Source organism: Pseudophryne corroboree, chromosome 2 (assembly GCF_028390025.1).
Source record: "Pseudophryne corroboree isolate aPseCor3 chromosome 2, aPseCor3.hap2, whole genome shotgun sequence".
In the NCBI taxonomy this organism is placed as follows: domain Eukaryota; kingdom Metazoa; phylum Chordata; class Amphibia; order Anura; family Myobatrachidae; genus Pseudophryne; species Pseudophryne corroboree.
In genome coordinates, this window is record NC_086445.1 from 959,442,560 (window position 1) to 959,465,827 (window position 23,268).

Below are 23,268 nucleotides of genomic sequence, written 5' to 3' on the forward strand. Positions count from 1 at the left end.
GCCATCCCTATCCAGTATTACTTCCTGTAATCCACGTGTTGTCAGTTTTTCACCCAATCAAAACCCCTATTGTACAGTATACTGGATGTTATTCAAAGGCCACAGTACCTATATCTATACGTATATACCACTGCACAGTATCATTTAAGATCATATCAGGGACCACAATACAATACGGAGAATATTTTTCTGTCCACCATACAATATCATCCCCTTATAATTAGGAGTCTATTCATAAAGCAGTGAAAAGAGTGGAGAAGGGAGTCAGTGGAGAAGTTGCCCATGGCAACCAATCAGCTTCTCCGTACACTTGTATAGTATGCAAATGATAAATGTTACTTCAATGCTGATTGGTTGCCATGGGCAACTACTCCACTCGCTCACTTCTCCACACTTCACTGCTTGATGAAAAGACACCACAGTTACCATAATTTCTCTTTTGATAATGGCATAGTACCACTTTTCTTTTTCAGCTGCTAATATAACAGTGTCCTCTCAGCACTTATTTTGTATAAAGTTAGATTTATTGAAGCATTGGTATTTCACAAGGGTTGACATGTTTGTGTGTGTTTGTGCAGGGAAGGGATGTGGATTGGACGAGTAATGACAGTCCATTTCATACAGGACCTCACATGCTACATGTCAAGGTTCGAGCAATCCTTTTCCTAATTCTTCATTATTTAATTTTCATTCATAAGTCTTTTTATGACACATCATACGGTACCATCATTCCATTTATTCTCTCCAACACCAGCCTTCAAATCACTATTAATGTCCCATTCCATCCCCCACATCTGGTCTCTTGTCAGCTGCCAAGCACAGCTGCTACAGTAGTATGGAATATACCTTTTCTGCAAAACATCACAGTATACTGTATAACACTATTGTTCTTCATCTCCTGGCAGAGCTGGCCCTAACCAATCTGATGCCATAGGCAAGATTTTGGCTGGTGCCCCCTTGCACAGACGCTAGTTCTGCAGGACATGCCTGGCATGAGTCAGCTGGTAGCTCTGCTAACGTTGGGGCGCCTTTTGTTTATAAAAATGCATTTTATTTGCATTACTATGTGGCTAGGATGCACAAGCATCTTCTGCTGATTAAAATGATATGCAGCATGCCTATATTCTGTGTGCTACTGCTGCTGTATCTGCATACGAAATTCTACATTACAGTGATTTCCACAGAATATAGGCATGCCGCATATCATTTTAATCAGCAGACGCTTCTGGTGCCCCTAAGCATACCAAATGCCCTAGGCATTTGCCTAGTTTGCCTATGCCTAGGGCCGGCTCTGTCTCCTGGTACTGTATGTAATGGGCTTCTATACTGTTCAGTACATTCAGAACATGACTTTTCTCAACCATCCACAAAATACAAAATGGTGACAGTACACAGCCTATGTCCGTGAAAACAATGGTTCCGCTGAGATGAAAGCATCAGGCAATCAATTTGTATAAGCCTAAAAAAAAAAAAGTAGGTGCAAATCCCATTCCACTCTCTAGAAGGGGAAAAAACATAAATTTTCTGTGTCCTGTGGACCGTTGAATGTAAACCTTGTTTGCAAGGGAAACGTTCAGCAATGCTTTCTAATCTGGAACCGATTCTGGGCAAGGGAAATAAATCATAATTGTGGGACTTCATTAATTTTTCAGATATTTTCATTTCGGCCACAGCACCCTCTTACCCTGGTCGATAGATCAAGCTGCTATCATATATTCAACACCTGGGGCTATGACTCTAGTCCCCATGGGATGCAATTCACTCTAGTTAGATAAGTTGCTTGTTCACCGTTGTTTAAGGATTAGAACTTATATATATATATATCTATCTCCCCTTGCAAGTAGGGAATGGGCATAGCTGCTACAGTATATTATATATTCTCATATTATATGTTCTCGTTAATCCTGTAGTACTCATGAAAAAAAAAAGAAAAAAAGCAATTATGAATTTTTATTCCTAATGAGACTTTAATTGTTAGACAAGCAAAAAAGTTTACAACTTTGCTAATGCACCATTAGAAAAAAAAATAAAAAATTGGCATTTGAAAAAATATATATATAAAAAAAAATTGGTTTATTATACACTTCGACAGCCATCCAAAATAAATATGTATATTTGGAATAAAATGTGTCACTATAACATTAAGGTAAATTCCATGCTAACACATCTTATTAAAAAACAAAAAAAAGTCTAAAAGTACTAAAATATTAAAAGTCACTATAAGAAAAAGAGATGGTGAATGTATAAAAACAGCATAAATAACGTAATTAACGTCTCTAAAAATGCTACTGATTTTTTTTACGTTTCGATCTTGTGAAAATGCAGAATCAATATAGAAATCAATAGATATCAATAGAAATATATTAAACAAAAAAAATATATCTAAAACAGAAATAATATCACAAATGTTAAAGTCGGTGAGATTAAACCTCAACTAAAAGCTAGCTGTTATTGTGTCGGATGAAGGTCTGCTCGAAATCCCCAAAGGGCTCAATTGAAGAATTCAGTCAGCTATGCTTCAAAGGACAAGGCACGGCAAAGCCTTCTTTCTCTCCGGGTCCCTGTGACCAGTACAGAAACAGTGCTATGGTTTTAAATAATGTTCTGTGATCTGTTCGTTAAAATATCTAACCTGCACTTTTATTTCACATGCTTTATATGGTGGTTCACCCTTCACACATGACCTTCATGTCCTCTTTACTAATAAATAGATGGCTGTACGATCAATGAAGTGTGTGTGTGTGTGGGGGGGGGGGGGGGTAGGATAATGTTTGTATTTGTTCAGTACCAATTTTTCAACCAATTTCAATTGCAAAATACAGGTAGAACTGCATTCAATAGTTCATTGGTGACAGTGACAACAATGGTCTCATTGTGCAGAGAGGGTGGTTTCACAACGTTACATAAAAAATTCCAAAACATTTGGATGCATTTCCCCCGTCCAGGTACATAATGATGTTTGCGACTGGGAATAAACACACCGCAAGTCATCTTAAACATTAATAAGGCAAATAGGCTGCACTATAGCTCTCCATGCAGTAATAGATAAAATCACTTATTTAGCCTGGCATAAACTTGACAGGTTTTTACTTAAATTTGTAAATTCCAACGCACTTTAAAAAAAACAAACCACAAAGTGCAAAATGTATTAATGGGAGGCAGTTACGTGACCGGCAGCCAGGAAAACGTCGGTCACAAAACCAACATCGGAATCCCGCCCCCTTACAGTCCCTACAGTCGGCATGCCGACTAACAGGGACTATTCCCGCTCGTGGGTGTCCAGGACACCCATAGAGTGGGAATATAACCTGTGGCGAGCACAGCTTGCCACCGAGCCCGCAGCGTGGCCAGTGCAGCGAGCCCGCAAGGGACTTCGTTCCGCTCGTTCCCCCGTCCCCCACCCCCACGGTCTTCTGCAAGCCTGGATTCCGGCGTCGGTATGGTGACCGGCGGTCACGCATACCCAGTCCATATCAATAACTGCAAAGGGAAAGGATAATGGAAGCTGTAAACGCACACCAGAGAGTGTAATACAACAGACTATTATTCATATTATAGCATTTGAGGCGAGATGTAATAATGTATGAGATTGCCGGAGGTGCAGGTTGCCAGCCGATATCGGACGTTTTTTTCCAACCTCCGGCAATCTCGGACGCTGTTACATCTCGCCTTATAAGTCTTATGTACCACATACCATGGTGTATAGATCATGCGTTTACTGTAATGTGTGGCAAATATTTGCTTCCAACAGGCTGGTACAGGGGTAGGCAACTTGTGGCACTACAGTTGCTGTGGAAATACACATCCCAGCATGCCCTGCCATAGCTTTAGCATGCACAAACCTGTTGCAGGGCATGTTGGGAAGTGCAGTCAGGTGCCACACATTGCCTACCTGTAGTCTTATGCACGTTAGTCACATAAAAACAATGATCTGGTCATTTGCTATCGGTTACAAATGTATTTTTTATAACATTAGATTAGATAGAAGTATTTAACTACAGTATGGCCCTCATTCCGAGTTGTTCGCTCGCAAGCTGCTTTTAGCAGCATTGCACATGCTAATCCGCCGCCTACTGGGAGTGAATCTTAGCTTATCAAAATTGCGAACAAAAGATTCGCAATATTGCGAGAAGATTTCTCTGTGCAGTTTCTGAGTAGCTCCAGACTTACTCTTCCAGTGCGATCAGTTCAGTGCTTGTCGTTCCTGGTTTGACGTCACAAACACATCCAGCGTTCGCCCAGACACTCCCCCGTTTCTCCAGCCACTCCCGCGTTTTTCCCAGAAACGGCAGCGTTTTTTCACACACTCCCATAAAACGGGCAGTTTCCGCCCAGAAACACCCACTTCCTGTCAATCACATTCCGATCACCAGAACGAAGAGAAAACCTCGTAATGCCGTGAGCAAAATACCTAACTGCATAGCAAATTTACTTGGCGCAGTCGCACTGGGGACATTGCGCATGCGCAATTAGCAACTAATCGCTCCGTTGCGAGAAAAAAATAACGAGCGAACAACTCGGAATGACCCCCTATGTGTGATCCCTCTTACTCAGTTATTAATGCTGACTCAGGAGGCCCCAATTCTTAGTTGCTGACTTTCTGGATGCTCGCTTCAGGAGAGAGCAGTCAGGTCGTCCTAGTGGGGGGGTGACAGGGGTGACACTTCACAGGGGGGCAGGTTGGAGCTGTGGCAATACAAAAGAGGCGATACGGGGCAGCAAGGTGGACACAATCGCATCATCCTAGACACGCCCCCTGCTACACAATGCTCAGATTAGCGCCATTATACAGCACTGAGTGTAGCTACCATTTTGTGAGTCAGGGAGAATCGCATCATCGTTCATCTGACCTGGCCATTACTCGCTAAGTGGGCGGCCGGGTCAAGGGTGCAACTGAAATCAGGAGACTTGCCCATTCTTTTGGGGTACTGGGAGGGCCACCCAATTTTCGTGAGTCTCCTGGCTGTTTCAGGAGAGTAGACAAGTATGCACCAATTTTACATCCACACGTGTGCTTGCTAATGAGACGTTACATACTGTATATTGGAGGCCAGATGGTAAGCTGCAACCAGTAATGATTATTTGCTTCCACCCACCACCACCCTCACACAATACAGGCAGCCACAGTTTTAAGATTGTGTTCTCTACAGTACAAATAACCTACTAACTATACTAGACTCTACTGACTATACTTATAATACATTGCTAGTTTGTCATTGATTTATTGTCATTTACAGAGACATTTTTTTCAAGTTAAAGTAAAGTTGACTCATTTCAAATAAGGCAGCTGCTAAACAGGGGGAGATATATCAAGCATTGGAGAGAGATACAGTGGAGATGTTGTGCAAAATACCCAATCAGCTTCTACAGTACATGTAATCTATCTTGTACGGTAACCGAAATTATAGTTAGGAGCTGATTAGTTGTTTTGGGCAACGACTCCACTTTATCTCTCTCCAAGGCTTGATACAACTCCCCTACAGTGTCTTATTACCTGCTACATGGAGAGATTATTTACAAAGAAAATACCAGCTGTAATAGTCAAATAATCACATTGAAGGCCTGCTGCTATGTATTACACAGCTACAGAATGAACGTGTCCACTTACAGGCAACTTCCAGTGAGGCGTTCCGACTCATGGCTTCACCGAGATAATTCCGTGCAACACAGACATAACTTCCCTCATCCGGCTTACTCCGACGCCCATGAACAATGCGCAAGAAAAATAAAGATCCACTGGGGAGCAGCATACGGTGGGAACGCGGGTCATCTTTATCAGTCTCCACCCTCTCCAGGTCTTTGTACCATTCTATAGTGGGCACGGGTCTGCCTTCTGCTTTACAGTTCAATGTGGTTGGCTCTCCTTTTGAAACAATCACATCTGAAGGATGTTCTACTATCCGAGGAGGAAAATCTTCCTGCCGCAGCCGAGATCCTAAAAAAAAAAAGACAGAAAATAATTAGTTCAATACTTGTTTTTAAAAGACTATCGCAGATCAATACAAATATCACGATTCTCACACACAGAGCAAAATATGTCACTTCCGAATTAGTATATACAAAGTATTCTTATTTTTTTATTATATACATCAAGATATTTCAAACTATGGAAACCGTTGGCAGGTTCGCCCACAGGTCCGGTTTAACTTGCTATTATTTCACATGTATCACGTTTTGCATCAGAAGTACCGTTTTTCAGAGGTGCAAAATTCCGTCGATACCGTACAACATTTGAGTCCCCTTTTTGCTTTGCCACACTTGGAGAGAGATAAAATAACAGCCAATCAGATCCTAGCTGTCATTTTTCAAGCACAGGGGTAGATGTATGAAGTGCCCCTATGGGGTAGAAGCAGTATTAGTGCACGTTATGTGCGCTGATACCCCTTCTCCCCCATGGATGTCTGCAAGGTGAACCCCTGTCTACAGTATATCAGAGCTGCTATCTACAAGATATCACACCAATATACCAGGCAATATATGGACAGTCAGTGGTACTGACCGCTCCGACACCTACAGCTAACAATTTTGACAGCTGCAGCTGTTGTTGCCCATACACCACAGCAGGGACAACGCTGTCCCTGGGTGTAGCGGCTGCCTGCTCCAGGCTGCCTAGTAGGTCTTGGGACAATAGCGAGATCTCACACATGCCCGGTGAGCCGGCCGGGGGGAGAGACACAACCTAGTGCTGATGTGCTGTGGGGCTCAAGCAGGGATCGCTGGAGGGGGAAGTTTTCCGGTAAAGAGGCGAAGCAGGAAGTGCCGTAACTGCCCAATATGTGCGGGTGTAAAACATTTACCCCACAGTCTGTAAAATGAAAGATAGAAGCTGGTACTTTATCTCTCTCTATGGCTTGATAAGGAAGACAATCCATTAATTCTACTGTGTGGTGCAGTTGTGGTAAGAACGAAACACTTAAGTTCAAATCCCTCTGGCAAACTATGCAAAAACAATTCAGCCAAATGTGGAATATTTTGTTTTAGAAATTTCCCCGATCTCTTATTGCAATGTACATTTCCCAGTGTTCATGCTGGGAAGTCAATGGACTCTGCTAATTGGTTAGCGAGTTATTGTTGCTCAGTAAACTGTTTGAGGACTGGGACGGGAGTCAGTGCCTGTAAGGTAGGAAGGAGACGCATGCACCGTCTAACAACCATCTGTTCAGTCAAATAAACACGGAACACTAGAAATAAAGCAGTAATGCATGAACATATCAGGTACTACCCTACCGTTGCTTGTTTATTTGCCTAAACAGATGGTTGTTAGACGGTGAGTGTATCTCCTTCCTTCCATACATGGTTCCAGTTCCAGACCAAGCCTCAAACAGGTTAATGGGCATAATAACTAGCTATCCAATTAATACAGTTAACTAAGTCTCCAACAAGTCTCATTTTCCTGTATCAAGAATAGGAAACAACCCAGCTGTTATACAGGTCCGGGAAGGCCAGCCTGGGGGACCGTAACTTGCTCTAATTATTGCTGAACGGCACCACTGCTTGCAAGACTTCCTGCAAAACAGAGCTTGCCATAGTCTGCCATCTGTCACCAATAATACACCAACACTGTCTTTTTATTAAAAAATTCATGATATGCTTCTGCGTAACTTTAATATATGTATAGGCAATTAAATAATGTAAAAATAATATTTAAATTATATATTTTTTTCATTTTACATTTTCGTAAATAGAACATGGATCCCGCAGTACATATTTTATGGTCTACCGCATGAACCTATAGTGTCTGCACTTCAGTGAAAACTGTAATTTTTCTGTCACAAAGCAGCTCATACGTCAGTGATTTCTAATGAGAACATAGGCTGCATACTCAAGCAAATTGGTTCAACCCACAAAATGGCTGCTTACATAGTTTACAACTGGTTTATAACCTCGTTCCTCAAAGCACACTAACAGTCCTGGTTTTAGGGATAAATAACTGTGGTACTAATGAAGTTACCTGTGCTCAAGGATGACTATCCTTAAAACCTGGACTCTTAGTGTGCCATACATTCCAACTTTCTGAAGGGGCAGCAAGACCGGCATAGTGGAAGTAGTGCGGGAGGCATGATGTGTCAAAAGTGGGCGGTGCAAGAGCGCAGTGGACTGATTGCGTCATCGTGGCCCTGTCTCCGTTATACAATTTCAAGATTACTGGGGGGGGGGGGGGGGCTATGATGACACGATTCAGCTCAAGTTGCATCATCAGCTACCCGGACCACCTGCTTTATTTGGAAAGTGGGCAGTGCCGGGTGGATGCAGCCGGGAGCACCACCTGAGGTTCGTGAAAATAAGCAAGTATATATCTTGTGTTCCTTGAGGACCCATGTCCTGGTTTTCACACTGAAAGTTAACAGCTAGCATAGCATCACATAACCTGATACATTGGGTAGCTTCAGTTTTGTCTGGCCCGATTTATTTGCAACAAAGCTGTAATTTATGAGGAAGCATTCTCTCTATGCACATCTGACTTCCTGTCCTTCGACCATCAAATAATTCTGCAGGTATCAATGTGAGACACTTTATAAATACACATTTGAAATATCTGAGATGAGAGCATGAGCCAATAGGAGACATTGCCTCATCCATTAGGAGTGTGACCACAGCAGATTTATTTGGTCACACCCCCAGAGGGAGTGGCCAGTGCATCCACAGTGAAAAAAAACCCAATGGGCCTCCAATCGCACTTCCCTCCACTAAAAATACCATTACAATGGCCTGAAAGGGAATCCAGCTGTAGGATTTACCTCACTACCAACCATATTTGCCAACTTTTAGTAGGAGGCCTCGAGCAGATCTATCAAAAGGTGGTCCAGGTGCGATGGGTGGGTCGTGATATTATGATTTGCATCATCATGAGGACAGGGCAGCAAAAAATGGCGGCATCCAAGAGGGATGGTGACGATGCTAGGAGCTGGGGGTCCTTTCCCAAATTCATGAGTCACCTGGAAATTCCAGGAGAGTGGCCAACTGTGTTCCTAATTGTACCCGAATCAGGGTACAGTCCGGATAATTGGGACACCTGGAACTTCCCCTTAAATCAGAAATGTCTTACATATGTCGGGACCGTTGTGAGGTATGATTACTGTCTGTATGTGCAATATGGCTTTTCATATGGGATCATGTTTTACCTTGGCTTTACTTGCAGCATACCTTTATATGTTTCTTTTACTATACGCTGTGTTTTGTAATAAAACAGTATTAACCCTCTTTGACTTGTTCCAACTTTGTAACTACAGGCTCATTCAGTGGAATAGGAAAACCAATTCTACGAGTTATTACATATTGTACCCCAGTGATTAATCAGAGCAGGCGTTCTGTGAACTCCTATTAGAATTAAAGACACTTCTATAATGCAAACTTTCCATAAAATCAATCCAACTGTTCCGATACAATTCCTGCTTAAAACACCAAAAAGGAGATGTGACCCGTGCAAAACAGGCCCTGATTTTACACATTTCCGATCTGTTTATATGAAGCCATCCAGAACTGCACAATGAGAAAGAGGAGACATTCCACTGCTCAGACTGAGATGTGTAAGGACGTGTAGTCAATGTACTGAGCCAGAGCAGATGCATTTCCTATGGTGTGGCATAATTGAAAGTGGGGGTATTTACCAGTTCACCAGCCTAGTGGATACGGTATTCACCTCACTTCAGCGCTTCCCCACTTCCTCACCTCCATTTAAATGGTAATGCTCCTCTTTTGAATTGATAGTAGCTTTTCTCTTTAAAATAATTGAGTGTCTCTTTAAATTTCCATTTCCTAGCTGTCACACGGTGTAAAAGGCAGTATGACTAAATAATAAATTGAACACCAAATGGATATCCATAATGCTACAATTTGGTTCTCCTATCCTAAAAGGAATACATTTTGAGTCGTGGCATTGATAATGCCACAGAATTATGAAGAGATTTTAAATGTCAGAAATATAAAATACATTAGGGACATCAGTAGCATCAAGTAAAATACATTTTGTTAGATTAAAAGAAATTGTGAGGGGATAAGGATAGCAATATCCTCAGGAAATGTAAAAACTATTTTTTTTTATTGAAAGCGCACCAGACTATGCACAAATGCACATTACACATATATATGATCAAATAATGCGATGTATATATATATATATATATATATATATATATATATAGACAGATAGATAGATAGATAGATATTATATATATATATATACCTATACATACTGTATCTATCTATCTATCTATCTATCTATCTATCTATCTATCTATCTATCTATCTATCTATCTATCTATCGTATGTATATATATATATATACACACATACATATGCTAGCATTTGCCTGCTGCGATGTCTGTTATTGCTCAGTGGAACTAATTTTGCAAAGACAGTAGTGCCATCTGATATTGTGATGTATATTATATATTGTACATATTGATCACTCACAACATTTCTTTGTAATCAATATTGCAGTTTTTCCGCCAGGGATGAAAACAAAAAGATGCTTAGGGGCTACTAACTTGTGAGCAAGCCACAAAAAGCCGCCCATGGGAGAAGCAGCTGGTCCTGAGATCTATACCTGCAGCCCTGAGCGTTTGCCCCTGCAACTTGTTGATCATCCTAGTGAAGCAGATGCTTACAGGAAACTGCAGGTGCTTAAATTGAAAGGGAAGATTTTTGGGGATGAAGGGTATATGTGGTATAAACACAGTCCCACCTGTGCCACATCCCATTAGAAACTCTGCCTCAATTAGGTTTCCCTCAATTAGTCACTTTAAGTCGGGTTCCGTTGCATAACTTGGGAGGAGTCGGAACATCAACTTTCAGTGCGCAGAGTGTCAAGCGTCTGGATTTTCCTTTATTGCTCCTCTCCCTGATGTCACATCGAGATCATACATACCTCAGTTTCTTTCTAGGTTAGTAAGCTATACAATAGTGAAAACGCCATCCAAATGTATCCAGTAGTTTTGCGTGATGCCGAAACGAACAGACAGACAAAAATTTAGATTTTTTTTCTTTGTCTCCATAGTTCATAAACAGTCCCTACAAATATATTTCTCCAAATTGCTATATACAGACACAACTCTTAGGGGCAAATTTACTAAAGCTTCAAAAAGTTAAAAGTAGTGATAGCAACCAAGCAGATTCTATCATTGCATCCTAGAAAATGATAGACATAATCTGATTGGTTGCTATTTGCAACATCACCACTTGTAATTTTTATAAGCTTTAGAGTTTTATTTTATGTATAGCTGTATATAACATTTATTGTCCATTAACTATGTACACTTATCACATGGCTGTATGAAGCATAATTTGGGCATCTGTGAATATCTTGATGGCCCGTTTACTGGCACAAGTATTGACTATGATTGATCATACGAACAGGGGTGCAGGACGGAGGGTGGGATGGGTACAAAGTACAGTATCTGGACCTGACCCACTCTTGTAGGATTGCTGAACAGGTGCAACCATATCCCCAAAATGCGCAGTACTCAAATATTTAGGAAGAGGAGTATCTTGCTCATCTCGATAGGGCGTACCCATGTGCTTCTACAGCTGTCGGGCTGCCCCAGCCTCTCGCTATCCTTTTGGGAGGTGTGATAGGAGGTATCAATTACACTACAGTTATTTTTTGGTCTGGACCAATATTTTCCCATCAAGCGACTGGGATCTAGTGGCATCATTGAGGCATCATTGAGGTATGGGAATTGTTAGGCTCAGATACTGGTTCACACCACCCAATACATGCTTTTACTATGCTGGTGATGGGGGAGTTCAACATATGTGCTGGTGCTAGGACAGGTGGAATATGTATTCATCCCTTTCATCTTTCTAGTCTGGCATCTATGGCTCTGGGAAACTACAGTATGAGCAATGAGCGATTTAAAGATACCCAACAGATGCCCGTATTATTTATTTGGATAAATTAGACTTAATAGCATAAACTTTAGAATGAACTTCCATATGTTCTTCACATCTCGGTTTCTTATTGATGGACACAATCTGTATCTCTTAAGGAGCATGCAATCCACAATCAGAATTTAATAACAATGAATTCACTGCAACAATTATTCCAGCTCAGCATCTGTTACTGTTCAAAAGTTGTATAGCTGATTGAATAATGATTCAGAGATCTTCTTCATTTAGCATACTCACTGCACATCAAGGACCCCGCTTTTCCCTCCAGTAAATTCAGTATACAAAATGCCGTATGTTACTTTCGCTTCCCAAGGCATCCTCTCTCTCTCTCCCCCCCCCACCCCCTGTAAAACACTCAAGTGATTTCTCATGTCAGGCTGTAGGATGGTGTCCTGCATCTCTAGCTGGTACAACCACAATTAGGCTCCATGCCTTCTGGGTGTCCAAGTGTGAAACCGTGCCAACACTTCACTTGCTCAGAGCTTTCCATCTTCAACAAAGAGAACATTTACACACTCTGTATATATTTCCTGGTAAGCTACACAATGAGGTTCTCTTTTAATGAATACATATAAACAATGAGTTAAAGAAATACGTTGAGGTAATGGACTTGTCAGAGGATGGATAAGTTTGTATACTGTAGCTGGAAAAGTTCTTGGTCCTGAGAAATACAGGGGGAAGGGGATCTATACAGCACTGCACACAGGGTATATTATGGCATACACTGTAGAGACATGTCAGAAAGCTTTTACCTAACAGCAGGCACTTTTATTTAACCAACTCATAAGAGTGTTCTAGGTTCAAACAATGTATCCCTAGCCTGCCTATGCTTATATTGTACGTAACACACATGAAGTTATGATGTCACGCTGAGGGGGCGGGACCACTGGCACTTGGAAGTAGAGCACTGCTTGAACAGTCCGTTAGCTCTACAAGCTGGGTGCCTGGAGCGTAGCATATATGCAGCAGCACTACTGGCTGCAGTGTGGTGTTCCAGACACCATGCAGGTCAATTGCAGGTGCTGTGGTGCAGTGATGGTGCTGGCTCCAGGGACATGGGGGACCTCAGTGATAGCACCGCCCGCTTACCCCTAGTTCCGGCACTGGTGAAAGTTATTACTGGTTTTAGGGGTATATGCAATTGCGGTCGAATTTCGGGACTTTTTCGCCCCAAAAAAAAAATCGTCAATGCAATTCAGTACTTTCCGTCCAAAAAACGGACTTTCAAAATTCGACTTTTTGAAATTCGACTTTTGTCAAATTCGACTTTTCTGCAATGATACAAGTGCTGCAATTCGACCAAAGTATATTCAATTGAAGTTTGGAAATTCGACAACAGTGCTTTTAGACAGTAAATTCGACTTTTTCAATCCGCCACACTTTGGTGGGTGAAACTAATAAAAAAAATTTAAAACATGTTTTTTTTGTGTTTTTTTTATTGATAATAGCATATCTATTTATATTAGAAGGGATTAGGTACTTGGTTTGTCTTTTTTGGAGGCACAAGTATTATTTATATATTTTTTTAAATAATATATATATTTTTTTTTAGATGGAATGGTAAAATTCAGAAAAAAAAAATGGCGTGGGGTCCCCCCTCCAAAGCATAACCAGCCTCGGGCTCTTCGAGCTGGTCCTGGTTCTAAAAATGCGGGGGGGGGGGAAATTGACAGGGGATCCCCCGTATTTTTAAAACCAGCACCGGGCTCTGCGCCTGGTGCTGGTGCAAAAAATACGGGGGACAAAAAGAGTAGGGGTCCCCCGTATTTTATACACCAGCATCGGGCTCCACTAGCTGGACAGATAATGCCACAGCCGGGGGTCACTTTTATACAGTGCCTTGCGGCCGTGGCATTAAATATCCAACTAGTCACCCCTGGCCGGGGTACCCTGGGGGAGTGGGGACCCCTTCAATCAAGGGGTCCCACCCCCCCAGCCACCCAAGGGACAGGGGTGAAGCCCGAGGCTGTCCCCCCATCCAAGGGCTGTGGATGGCGGGCTGATAGCCTTGTCAAAATTGAAAGAATATTGTTTTTTCCAGTAGTACTACAAGTCCCAGCAAGCCTCCCCCGCAAGCTGGTACTTGGAGAACCACAAGTACCAGCATGCGGGAGAAAAACGGGCCCGCTGGTACCTGTAGTACTACTGGGGAAAAAATACCCAAATAAAAACAGGAGACACACACCGTGACAAGTACAACTTTATTACACACTGCCGACACACACATACTTACCTATGTTGACCCGCCGACTGCCACAGTCTCCGACGATCCGAGGGTACCTGTGAAAAAAATTATACTCGCCTGCCAGTGTCCAGAGATAAATCCACGTCCAGAGATAATCCTCGTACTTGGCAAAAAAAAAAACACGAACACCCGACCACCGGACTGAAAGGGGTCCCATGTTGACACATGAGACCCCTTTCCACGAATGCAGACACCCCCGTGACAGCTGTCACAGAAGTGTCTCTTCAGCCAATCAGCGAGTGCAACGTCCTTGCACTCTGCTGATTGGCTCTGTGTGCGTCTGACCTCAGACAGCGCATCGCAAAGCCTCTCCATTATATTCAATGGTGGGAACTTTGCGTCAGCGGTGAGGTCACCCGCGGTCAGCGGCTGACCGCGGGTAACCCCACCGCTACCCGTAAAGTTCCCACCATTAAAAGTAATGGAGAGGCTTTGCGATGCGCTGTCTGAGGTCACACGCGCACAGCCAATCAGGTGAGCGCCACGGAAGTAGCGCTTCCTGATTGGCTGAAGGGACCTCAGTGACAGGAGTCACGTGATGTCCCGGCATTCGGGGAAAGGGGTCTCATGTGTCAACATGGGACCCCTTTCAGTCCGGTGGTACGGGTGTTCGTGTTTTTTTTTTGCCAAGTACGAGGAATATCTCTGGACGTGGATTTATCTCTGGACACTGGCAGGTGAGTATAATTTTTTTCACAGGTACCCTCGGATCATCGGAGACTGTGGCAGTCGGCGTGTCAACATAGGTAAGTATGTATGTGTGTCGGCAGTGTGTAATAAAGTTGTACTTGTCACGGTGTGTGTCTCCTGTTTTTATTTGGGTATTTTTTTTCCAGTAGTACTACAGGTACCAGCGGGCCCGTTTTTCTCCCGCATGCTGGTACTTGTGGTTCTCCAAGTACCAGCTAGCTTCCAGGGGAGGCTTGCTGGGACTTGTAGTACTATTGGAAAAAAACAATATTCTGTCATTTTACTCAAGGCTATCAGCCTCCCATCCGCAGCCCTTGGATGGGGGGGACAGTCTCGGGCTTACCCCTGGCCCTTGGGTGGCTGGGGGGGGACCCCTTGATTGAAGGGATCCCCACTCCCCCAGGGTACCCCGGCCAGGGGTGACTATTTGGATATTTAATGCCACGGCCGCAGGGCACTGTATAAAAGTGACCCCCGGCTGTGGCATTATCTGTCCATCTAGTGGAGCCCGATGCTGGTGTAAAAAATACGGGGGACCCCTACTCTTTTTGTCCCCCGTATTTTTTAAACCAGCACCAGGCGCAGAGCCCGGTGCTGGTTTTAAAAATACGGGGGATCCCCTGTCAATTTCCCCCCCGCATTTTTAGAACCAGGACCAGCTCGAAGAGCCCGAGGCTGGTTATGCTTTGGAGGGGGGACCCCACGCCATTTTTTTCCATGTTTTTCCCGTTTTTTTTAAATCGCGGGAAATCCGGCAAATCGGCCGTTTTTCGCCCGCGGGACTGTCGAATCCGTTTTTCATTGAATATGGTGAATTCCGGAAGCCACCAGCCGGAATTCACCTGTCGAATTGTGTCGAATTAAAAAAAGGCGATAATTTGCCGCGATTCGCCGCTAATTGCATATACCCCATAGTCTGCAACAGCTTTCACTGGGGCTCTCTGCCAAACATGGCCTATTTACCATGGACAGCTGTAAATAGGCCGTGCTTTTATTTAAAAAAACAAACAAACTGCAATATAGTTGTGTGGCATAATGTGTGGGCACTACAGTGTGGTATATTGTGTGGGGACTGCAGTGTGGCATAATGTGTGGGTATTGCAGTGTGGTATAATGTGTGGGGACTGCAGTGTGGTATAATGTGTGGGCACTGCAGTGTGGCATAATGTGTGGGGACTGCAGTGTGGTATAATGTGTGGGCATTACAGTGTGGTATAATGTGTGGGCACTGCAGTGTGGCATAATGTGTGGGGACTGCAGTGTGGTATAATGTGTGGGCACTACAGTGTGGTATAATGTGTGTGCATTACAGTGAGGTATAATGTTTGGGGACTACAGTGTGGTATAATGTGTGGGCACTACAGCGTGGTATAATGTGTGTGCATTACAGTGAGATATAGTGTGTGGGGACTGCAGTGTGGTATAATGTGTGGGCACAACAGCATAGGCACACTCAGTGGGGGGGGGGGGGGGTTCCGGTGGCCTCCCTCTTGGCAAGTTAAATTATGACAACGATAGCAATGGTATATAATACAATTACTAGAGCTGCTGCCACATCATGCAGTTTAAGGGATAGAGCAGAGCTGCTGCACATGCCTAATGGTAGCAGCTTCTTCTATGAAGTTTGTGTGGTGTGGGGACTGCAGTGTGGTATAATGTGTGGGCACTACAGCATAGGCACACTCAGTGGGGGGGGGGGGGGGTTCCGGTGGCCTCCCTCTTGGCAAGTTAAATTATGACAACAATGGCAATGGTATATAATACAATTACTAGAGCTGCTGCCACACCATGCAGTTTAAGGGATAGAGCAGAGCTGCTGCACATGCCTAATGGTAGCAGCTTCTTCTATGAAGTTTGTGTGTGTGGATCTGAGCCCTCAGTCAGTGCACTGGACCAGAGAGTAGCTACCAGGAAGAAGAGACAGGAGCCTTACCATGAGGTGGGAGAATGTGTGCTTAGAAAGTTCAGTAGTGGTTCTATTCTTTTGTGGTATTTATTTACTATAGTATGTTTAACTTTTTCCTGACCTATTATTTAAATGTTTGATACAGCCTATATTAGAGACCATCTATAATGTTAAATATTAATACTGTATTCCATACAGTATACAGTGTATAAAAAGACCAATGTTTACATTAATGTCCAGGGTTGTTAGTTACCAGGCTCCACTGCACCCCCAGACTCCTGCACTAGCTCGAATGTTCCACAGAGTGGGAAATAGTGGACTGCATTTGGAAACCCCCCTCTAGAAATCCTGCGTTTGCCACTGTACAGTGAGGCATAGGGGTATATTCAATTAGGGTCGAAAGCTGCTGTCTGTCGAAAAGACGGCAGTTTTTGACTTTTTAAGGTCGAATCGTGATTCGACCTATTCAGTCCCAGCTATTTTTATTCGACAAGTCAGGGAATTTGACTTGTCGAATAGTACGTGAATCGGCAGTATAGCTGCCGATTCACGTACTTTTGAGGGAAACGGGGCCAAATTCAACAGGATTTGGCCCCGTTTCCAACCATCTCAGTCCGACATAAAAAAATGTCGGACTGAGATGAGGGACCTTAGAGGAGGAGAGTGGGGAGTGCCGCGAGGAGACAGGGGAGAGCCGCGGGCAGACAGGGGAGAGCAGCGCTACAGCACAGCGCTGCAGGAGCATGTCTCACAGCCGCGCCGCTCATGGCAGTGTTCACCCGGCTCTAGCAAGTGAAGTCACACTTGCTGGAGATGGGTGGACACTGCCGTGAGGTCTGGCAGACTGCAAACTCCCAGAGGAAGGCCAGACCCGGCTGAAACGCGTTGGATGACATTAAGGAGAACTACAACACCCAAGTGGTCAGCGAATAACAGAAGAAATCCGGAGCACCAGCGACGAAGTTGCTGCTGCTACACAGCAGGATCGGGGAGTGAGCGCAGACGGACGGGCAGCGAGGAGGGTGAATGCAGGTGAGGTTCGGCTAGTGGACTGGTTGTTCTCACTGTGGAATCCCGGACAGGTTCCACGGCGGTGAACCCCTTTCCCTAGATGCAAGATCAGGACGGTGCACAGAGCAGGCTCCCGGCTGGGTCCGAACCAGGACACACCGCGCAAGCAGGCTTTGGCCGCTGCTTACTGGTCAGCTCAGAGCCCCTACAGATTCCCGGCACGTACCCGCACCTGGACTCCTCACGAACACGTAAGAACTCAGTTATCCACTAGACCGCCCACAGAGATACGGGACGCCGGTCTCTGTCACTTGTATAAAGAATTTAATTTTAGCATCTCCAGGATTAAGGATAGTACACAGATATCCTACGTTTACTCCAAAAGGGCACCTTGACCAACAGGAGACTAAAAGAACTGTATGAACTTTGCTTTTTGAAAAAGGACGATATAAGGTTCATATAAGGAGACACAGCCTTATCTGATTGGCATATAATAAATTAGTTGTTATTCCAATACATTCAATTATCTGACCTTTATTGACAAAAGCACACAGAATTATTACAGGCCACCACTAGCAAATCAAGACATTTTCAGTAGGGGTTCGAGCGCAGTTAGGTACCACATTGTATTTTGCATTGTGTATCTTTATTTATAGCTTGTTCCCACATTAGTTTGGCAGGAACCTTATATCACTCTTTCTACCAGGGCATAAATGCGTATAAGGGGCTTTACTGTGACGTAACATGTATAAGCGGATTAACTGTGGCAAAACGTGTATAAGAGTGCTCCCAATGCCACGGAACGGGGTTCACTGAGGATCTGAAGAGGGTTTTAATTTCCTGCAGTCAAGTTCCAAAAACTTTCAGTGGGGCACATGATGATTACAAGCTCTCTGCTTGTAAGCACAAGCAAATGTTGGTAAAATGCACACTTGCCTACCCTCCCGGAAGTTGCGGTAGTCTTCTGATTTTTGGGGTAGTCCCCCCCAGCCCCGGAAGGGTAGGTGACTTTCCTGCATCCCGTCCGCTTCCTTGTGAAGCGGGCAAGATTGGGATAAAATCCTAAAAATCTTGACTGTGTGAAGGGGGGCTAAAGACGCGATTCACCCCCGTTTAGCCCCGCCCCTGTACCTGGGGACCCACGGATCGTGGGGATTGCCCCATCTTCGAGGTGGGGCCTAATGACATCACAGTCAATCTCCACCCCCGAAGTATCCTCCTGCGCCTCCTCTCCGGGCTTCTCCCGGAGAGTAGACATAAAATGCAGACCCTCCAACATGACCCGCCCCACTAGGTACAAAATGCTCTGTTTCTGGACTTCCCTCTTAATTTAGTATTGCCATCACCTGTGAAGAAACAGCTTTCTTATCATTTAACTAGTTCAACACAGGTGATGGAAATCATAAATTAAGAGGGAAGTCCAGAAACAGAGCATTTTGTACCTAGTGGGGCGGGTCATGTTGGAGGGTCTGAAAATGTAGGTAAGTTGATAAAAAGATAGGTCACAGGAGTGCTACCTGATCAAAGAATACAACTTAAAAAGATAGATACAGATGGGTCCACGGTTATCTTGACTAGTTTTCTGCGCCTAGGCACAACATGATTATTAGCATAAACCATTCATCTATTGTACTCAGCTGCAATACAATACAGAGAACAATACAGCAGGGGATTAAATCACTACACCAGGGGATTAAGTTCGACTGGCCAGTCTCAATTAATCCTATTAAAGGTCAAGATAAATGTGGACCCATTTGTAGATAGCTAGATAGATAGATAGATAGATAGATAGATAGATAGATAGATAGACAGATAGATAGATAGATAGATAGATAGATAGATAGATAGATAGATAGATAGATAAAGATAGATAGATATGTTCTTATCCTGTGATCTGCTTCCGGAAAATGCAGCCTTCTGTACAACTAATGGGTTCTTTATTCTCTGTTGTTTTTAATGATTTGTATGTTTAGATCTGCATTAAGTAGATCTTGGGTAACATCCCTATTAGTCATTCCTTTAGACATAATGAAGCTATGTAAGAAGAATAAGTTCTAAATGTAGTGCTCTCTACAGCTATCAGCATGGCGTGCTATGGCTGCAACAACACTGCAACAACTCACTTTATTATTCCATGACCTAGATAAAGCTGTGATTTAATGAACGTCCACACGGAAAACGTACAAGAATGAATGGGTAAAGGCTTCAGAATGTTTCTTCATGTCATCTTATACAAAATAATAAGCATCTGAGAGGGGAACACTGGAACACTTAAATCAAGGCTAGGAGTAAGACAGGCGGTACTGTCGGAAGCACTTTAAAATGGGATATTCCCAATTATGTTAGTATGAGTGCAGTAAATAAAACAGCAAGCTGTTATATTAAGAAAAATATGCTTATTGTGTGTTTGGGGTATCCTGGTTTTCTAGTTATTTTTTTATTTATGTGTAAATTGGAGTTATACATAAATATATGCAGTGTATACCTGTAAAGTCAATTATAAGGGTGGACTGCTTTACTTTATACAGCATGGAAAATCAAGGCTGTCTGTGAAAAAAGGGATGAGTAGGAGGCATGCTGTCATGGAGGTCATTCCGAGTTGATCGCTCGCTAGCTACTTTTCGCAGCCGTGCAAACGCATAGTCGCCGCCCACTGGGGAGTGTATTTTCGCTTTGCAAGTGTGCGATCGCTTGTGCAGCCGAGCGGTACAAAAACAGTTTGTGTAGTTTCTGAGTAGATCTGAACTTACTCAGCTGCTGCGATCACTTCAGCCTGTCCGGTCCCGGAATTGACGTCAGACACCCGCCCTGCAAATGCATGGACACGCCTGCGTTTTTCCACCCACTCCCTGAAAACGGTCAGTTGACACCCATAAACGCCTTCTTCCTGTCAATCTTCTTGCGAGCGGCTGTGCGAATGCATTCTTCGTTAAATCCATCGCCCAGCACCGATCCACTTTGTACCAGTACGATGTGCTTGCGCATTGCGCTGCATACGCAAGCGCAGTAGTGACCTGATCGCTGCCCCAGAAAAACAGCAGCGTGCGATCTGGTCGGAATGACCCCCTATAGTCTCCAAGAATTTGGGTAGCATTATTGTAGGTCCTGGACAAAGCAATGTACGAGGGCTCCAACCCAATTAAATAAATAAATAATAACTTAAAGTGGGTACACACTTGCCGATAAAGTAAACAATGTCGCTCATTTTTCCCTTACTGAGCAACGTCATTTACCATATCGACTAGTGTGTAAGCTGCCGAACGATGAGTCATGCCCTGCCCCGCAGGTCATTAACGACCCTCGCTGTCGGACGTGCATGCAGCTTAATTTGGACTGCCGTCCAAAAGCTGATTGCACAGCCCAGCCGCGGCGTGACGTCACTGACCGATATTGTTTACACACTACCGACAACCGCCCCGGCAGGGAAGAGAACACGCTAGGCGACGTCGCTCATAGAGTACATCGCCTAGTGCAGTGGTTCCCAAACTTTTTTGAATCACGACGCCCTAGGAGTATCAGAACTTTTTTCACGGCACCCCTAGGCCAAATGTTTCTTATTGCGTCATTTAGAAAAAAATATGAAATTAAGTAAATTATGTTTATATGTCATCCTTAGGTTCAATTATGTGGTCTGGGAACAAGATTTGCTTCTGTTTGTCCACATATTTTATTATCGGAAATCACAAGCATTAGTTTTGCCTATTACATTGACCATAAATAGTTGGAATTGGTCCTGGACCACCAGCCTGAGGCACCCCTACAAGTGTCCTGCAGCACTCCAGGGTGCCACGGCACACAGTTTGTGTACCAACCTTTACTCCTCTTGCGGTCCTGCAACTTCTCTCCACATGCTTCCATACAGTGATTGGCTGTTAGCACTCTGATTGCTGGATAACTCCAACCATCCGCCAACCAACAAGCTGATGGCAATTCTCTGGCCGAAACAGGTAGAGAATGCTGCACTCTGATTGGTGGATAGGTACTATAATCCACCAATCAGCAAGCAGGCAGCAGTTCTGTATCTTGCTGTAGACTGGGAGGCAGGTATAGTATGCTGGGTGCTCTGATTCGATTCCGTTCACAATCATACCGCCCCCCCCCCCCCCCCCCCATGCAGGATCTCCCGGAAGGGTGAACATAAACTCCAAGTATAGTAGGAGGTATGCACAGTGCCTCAGTAAAGTCACTAGTTTTAGTGAATCCTAAGGCCACATTTGCCTGAATTTTGATTTATGCCACAAAATGGCTGCCTCCATGGTGCCCTTTTATTTTATTTTTTGGAGGAGGAAAATGTCCTTTATTCAGTTGATATTGGCTTGTGATTCTTGCCCATCCCCAACTGCTTTTATGAAAGAGCTGTTACAGTAATTTAGGAAAAATGTGATGTACAGTATGGAAACGACTATGCAGAAGTTCCATCTAGGAAAATATTTTTCTATATGGTAATGCAGCGTTAAGAGAAATTTCATTTAACTATTTCTTATTTTAAAACAATATCAGTATATATACCTCTTAACTCTATATCAATCAGGAGTGATGCCTTCTTGCAGGGGTGTAGCCAGAATTTTGTGAGTCCTATAGCAACATTTTGAAGGACCCCCGTCCCAATGCTTCTAGAGAGACACCTCTCTGCAGCAATTGTTAATGTTATGCCCTATAGTAGTGCCCTAGTTAATTTTCTGAACCATAGTGGAGCCTTATTTATTGTTATGCCCCATAGTAGTGCCCTAGTCACTTTTATGAATCGCAGTAGTGCTTAAGTTCACCCTATGTCACATTTAAGAGCTGCCAGTACACATTATGCCGCACAGTATCCCCTATTCACATTATGATATATAGTGTTCCCCGTTCATATTGTGCCACATTATAGTGCCCCGGTTCATATTATATAACATTAAGATGCCCTCCAGTTCATTTTATACCACACTACAATGAGCAGGTCCAGGGGCATACATAGATATATTGCAGGCCCCAAGGAACAAGTTTTAAAGGACCCTTACATACCACCCAATGGCGAAAAATGTAAATAACACATGTAACTTTGACAGGGAAGGTGGGCCCCTCTCAGCACCGGGCCCCATAACAGCTGCACTGCCTGAACCTATGGTAGTTACGCCCTTGCCTTCTTGAAAGCTACTTTGTTCAAATAGGTGTATACTAGCAGTAACTGACAGCAACCAATTAGACACCTGCTTTCAGCTACATATATGCTGCATTAAAACCATGAAATCTTAGAATTGATTGCTATGGTATAATAATATGGTTGCTAATAGTAAATAAATACCCCTACAGGTCATGAATGATAGGCAACTGAATTGCAACAAAACAGTGCCAATGGCAGCACCCGTTTCTATCAATATATGAAAATATGCATGAAAAAATTAGTTTCACTGCACAGAGCAATTCACTCCCACACGTGTTTATCTGAACATTTGTACGAAAGCAAATTGAAAATTAACCAGCGTATATTTTTCCCCTGATTAAATAAATCTTTCCGAAGACAAACCGTTCTGCACTCATCAAGGGA

The 23,268-nt window shown here is 43.5% G+C and overlaps 1 protein-coding gene across 14 annotated transcripts in view; it reads right to left on the reverse strand.

Moving 5' to 3' along the window:
• ROBO2 (roundabout guidance receptor 2) overlaps positions 1-23,268 on the reverse strand; it is a 1,589,073-nt gene that overhangs the window by 602,787 nt on the left and 963,018 nt on the right. For all 14 annotated transcript variants that reach the window (XM_063956330.1, XM_063956325.1, XM_063956332.1 and 11 more), the window contains exon 2: positions 5,609-5,935. In XM_063956330.1, the coding sequence (XP_063812400.1) occupies positions 5,609-5,935 (327 nt within the window). The remainder of the gene's footprint in view (positions 1-5,608; positions 5,936-23,268) is intronic.